This window comes from Dipteris shenzhenensis, chromosome 2 (genome assembly GCF_047967505.1).
Source record: "Dipteris shenzhenensis isolate YYH24624 ecotype China chromosome 2, Dip_SZ_1.0, whole genome shotgun sequence".
In the NCBI taxonomy this organism is placed as follows: Eukaryota; Viridiplantae; Streptophyta; class Polypodiopsida; order Gleicheniales; family Dipteridaceae; genus Dipteris; species Dipteris shenzhenensis.
In genome coordinates, this window is record NC_141597.1 from 38,516,351 (window position 1) to 38,520,848 (window position 4,498).

The 4,498-nt window shown below is 43.3% G+C and overlaps 1 protein-coding gene across 1 annotated transcript; it reads left to right on the forward strand.

Annotated features, from left to right (window-relative positions):
* The first annotated feature begins 836 nt into the window (after nucleotides 1–836).
* On the forward strand, nucleotides 837–1,773 carry LOC147904731 (uncharacterized). The gene is made up of 2 exons (XM_087392223.1): nucleotides 837–893; nucleotides 1,057–1,773. The coding sequence occupies exons 1-2, from the start codon at nucleotides 837–839 to the stop codon at nucleotides 1,771–1,773; spliced, it is 774 nt and encodes a 257-aa protein (XP_087248349.1).
* The last annotated feature ends 2,725 nt before the right edge of the window (nucleotides 1,774–4,498 follow it).

A 4,498-nucleotide genomic window follows, 5' to 3' on the forward strand; every position in this document is an offset into this window, starting at 1 on the left:
CATGTGAATGACGCTACAAGCAGAACATTCTGAAAGACATAAGAGCGTACAATAATGTGATGGCTTTTGTTTCATTAGGTGCCCAAATTGATGGGATGTTTTCAAGAGATAGAGGTGTACATAACTTTCGGGTCCATGGTAGTGTGTATCATCATGTGGATAGTTTGCTTCCTGATCATACTAGGCACGAGATTCCACGTTTTGCATAGTTATATGTGTATGACACCCAGCACGAGTTGCAAAACCGCTTGGATGGTATGCCTAGTTTGGATCCAATGATTTTGGAATCCTTGCAAACAATGATGCATGCATGCAATCCTTATGCCAATGCATTGGTATCTATGGGAGAGATGCTGAGAAGAAATCCACATGCAGACTTAAGGATGGTTATTTGTGAGAGTCGTGCAACCTCTAGACAATATTTGGTTCCCACGGCTAGCGAGGTTGCCACAATCATGCCAGGACAAGGGAATGATCTTGATGTTGGCAATAGACACATCCAGCTTTTATGCCGAAATGGCTGTATACGGAGAATATCTAACTTGCACCGATCATACATGCCCCTCATGTATGTTCTTCCCTCTAGGGGAGGATGGATGGCATGTATGTATCCCATATGCTGATGATCCTGGTCACAGCAGGGTACGTAGACAGAAGTACGTAACACAGAGACAATACTACGCTTATCGTCTGCAAGCGAGGTCTAATACAAATGCATGCCTTCTATGTGGGGGGAGATTACTACAACAGTATATAGTATGGAGGAATCAAGTTTGTTGTGGATACGTAATAATCAAGCATCTTTGCATGTAGAAGTTTACCAAGGATTGACAGACATGGTGAATGCAGTTGATGGTGCCAACACCTTATTTGGCAATGCTGTAGGGCGCAGGGTTGTTTTTCCCTCTTCTTTTATAGGAGGACCCCGATATATGTGCGGTTATACCAAGATTCTATGGCAACTGTACGGAAGAGGGGTAAACCAGATTTGTTTATTACATTCACGTGCAATCCGAAATGGGGCCTGAAATATATGAAGCATTGCTGCCTGGTTAGAGTCCCCAAGACCGCCCCGATTTGACCGCCCGTGTGTTTCATGAGAAGCACAAGGATATGATGAAAGCATTGACAAGGGATGACATGTTTGGTAAGGTAGTTGGGTATGATTCTGTGATTGAGTTTCAAAAGAGAGGCTTGCCACACTCGCACATATTGCTGATTCTTGAAAGTGCCTTCAAACTAGTAGAGACTGCACACTATGATAGATTGGTATGTGCAGAACTTCCTGATGTTGCACTGTTTCCTGAGTTGCATGATGTCGTTAGTCAGTGTAATGTTCATGGCCCGTGTGGGGCATTGAATCCCTCAACCACTTGCATGATTGATGGTAAACGTTGTCGTCATTACCCATGTGCCTTCTCTCAATGTGTTGTGGTGGGAAATGATGGTTATCCCATCTACATGTGTTGGGATGACGGTAAAAAAATACGGGTGAAACATGGTGTGGTAGATAACCGATGGATTGTGCCATTTAATCCTACTCTTTCCATGAAATACAATGCACATATAAATGTTAAGGTTTGTTCCACGATCACTGCAGTTAATTATCTATATAAATATGTGTACAAAGGTCATGACAAGGCCACAGTAATGATGCAAGTTGTAAATCATGTAGGACAGGAAGGAGAACTGCACAATCCGCATGATGGTATTATTGATGAGATCACACAATACTTGGATGCACGTTACGTGTCAACTTCAAAAGCATGCTAGAGGATATACGAATACTCCATGCATGTTGAAATGCCTGATGTGCAGCGGTTGCAAGTTCATCTCTCGGTGATGAATGGTGTGATATTCAGAGATGATGATAACTTACAAGATATAGTGGAAATGGTGCAAAATAGACAAACCAGTCTTACAAAGTGGTTCAAATGCAATGCATTGCATCCTGATGCAAATAGTATGCTTTATGGAGACTTTCCAAGCATGTGGGTTTGGAACAAAACTAGGAAGACGTGGACTCGAAGAAAGTTGGGAAATACCATTGGCCGCATGTACAATGTTTCACCATCTGTAGGCGAGAAATACTTTATGCGCATGTTGCTTAACATTTGCAGGGGTTGTAAGTCTTTTAATGACCTTCGCACATTCAGTGGGCAACTTTATCCCTCTTTCAAGGCAGCTTGCATTGCTAGAGGATTACTAGAAAGTGATGAGGAGTGGTTCGTGTGTATGGAAGAGGCTGCATTTGTTCAGAACAGTGCACAGTTGAGACAACTCTTTGTGACAATTTTGCTTTTCTGTGAGCCAGCATCTCCTCGACTTTTATGGGATAAATTCTATTTGGAGCTTTCAGATGATATTTTTCATGCATTGGAAGTAAGTGTGGAGAATCCAGTTCATCATCGCATGATCGGTAGCATGGGCGAGCATTGGCAGACTTTGGTGGTTTGCATGCCATGGATAGAGCAAATGATTTACTGGTAGATGTGTTGCTTCAAGAGGAGAGGATTTTTGATATTCAGCAGCAGGCAAAAATTGCCAGTGCGATGGAGCAAGCTTGAACCCCTATCAGATGGTCGCGTATGAATGGATTTTAGCAGCTATTCAAGCAAATGTGGGTGACGTGTTCTTTCTAGATGGTCCCCGAGGATCTGGAAAGACATTTCTTTATATTTGTTTACTTTCTCGGTTGCGTGGGGAGGGACACATTGCATTGGCATGCACATCTTTTGGCATTGTGGCATTGTTGCTGTCTAATGGACGTACGGCACGCACACTCACGCTTCAAGATACCATTGAATCTACATGCCACTAGCACATGCAATATTCACGTTAATAGTACCCTTGCTGATGTTTTGAGACTGGCAAAGTTAATAATATGGGATGTGGCTCCCATGACTCATCGACATGCCTTTGAAGCACTGGACAGGACTTTACAAGACATCATGTCGAGCAATCAGCTATTTGGTGGCAAAGTAGTGCTATTGGGAGGGGATTTCCAACAAATTTTGTCACTTGCGATTCTTGCACCTCGAAACCTTGAAGTTGATGCAATCAACAATGCAGCACTAAATGCAGTGGCAGGGGAGAGAAAGGAGTATCTAAGTGCAGATTCAGTGAATAATACGGATGTAGATTCATTTTTGTATGCATCAGAGTACCTCAATAGCCTCGATCTTAGTAGTGGTTATCCACCCACCGACTGGTTCTGAAGATAAATGCTCCAATCATTTTGCTGCGTAACCTGGATCCACAAAAGAGACTATGCAATGGCACTCGATTAATATGCAAAGAGTTCCACACCAAGGTGTTGGGGGCCAAGGTCATCTCAGTAATACGCATATCGGTGACAGGGTATTCATTCCAAGGATAACCTTCATTCCAAGCAATTTGCAACAACTACCATTTGATATGAGAAGGAGGCAATTCCCCATTCGATTGGCATTTGGCATGACAATTAATAAGGCCCAAGGTCAAACAATGTCTGTTCTTGGCTTATACTTGGCGACACCGGTGTTCAGCCACGAACAATTATATGTGGCCTTCTCACGTGTACGATCATCAAATGCTGTCAAAGTATTCGTTCAAGACAAGGCCGACGAGGCCAGTAGCGAGGATTCAAGGGAACCATGTACTACATACGTTGTGTATAAGGAAGTCCTATAAGTGAAGCAACAAACACAAGTATGTATGGTTGTTGCCTTCCTGCATTTAACGGTTCTTCATTGAAAAGTAAAAGTATATGCTTCATTGTTTGCACATCAGTTTCAATATAGCTCATGTTTTGACTAAGATTTTTTTTTAAACCCACGGATGTGCTCTTGCATGCAGCTAGATTGTTACGTCAACTATAATACCGTGTGACCATGGTATAAGGTGAGAAGCTAGAGGGCTTGACAGTGCAATGGTGGACACACAAATTAATGCCTAGGCAAAATAGATCTAGCATTAAGTGGGATGCCAAGAGGGGTTAAAAGGGTGAGGACCTTGGAAATGACACTTGGCATCATAGGAAGACCACATGGCATGCATTGGGTTCAGAGGAGGCTTCCAGAGAGAGGCTCCAAAAAAAGAAAAGAAAAGAAACAAGGGAGTTCATGGTGTGGAATAAGGGGAGCACTCTGGAAAGCCGTGGCTGGGAGGAGAACTCAAATTGGGCCCTCTTTATGGTGATGTTTCATTGGTATCAGAGCCACGATGAAGACTTGGTGTTGAAGACCTGAAGTTTTCTATATGCCGACTCGTATGCCTTTGCTCCTTGCATAGCGGTTTCCAGAGATCCACGATGGGGGGGTTGCTATGAGAGCTACAGTGAACCCTGAACTAGTGCAAAATATGACTAAAATCATTCTCGGCATTCAAGGCAATCCCCCGCAAGGATACCCAACAGGGGTGCCGTACATAGGAGGCGAGTAAGGCGCCCTATAATTACAGCTTTTGCAATATGCTTCAAGGCTCAAGCCCACGGTTGGGACTCAAGAGTTGCGAGCTT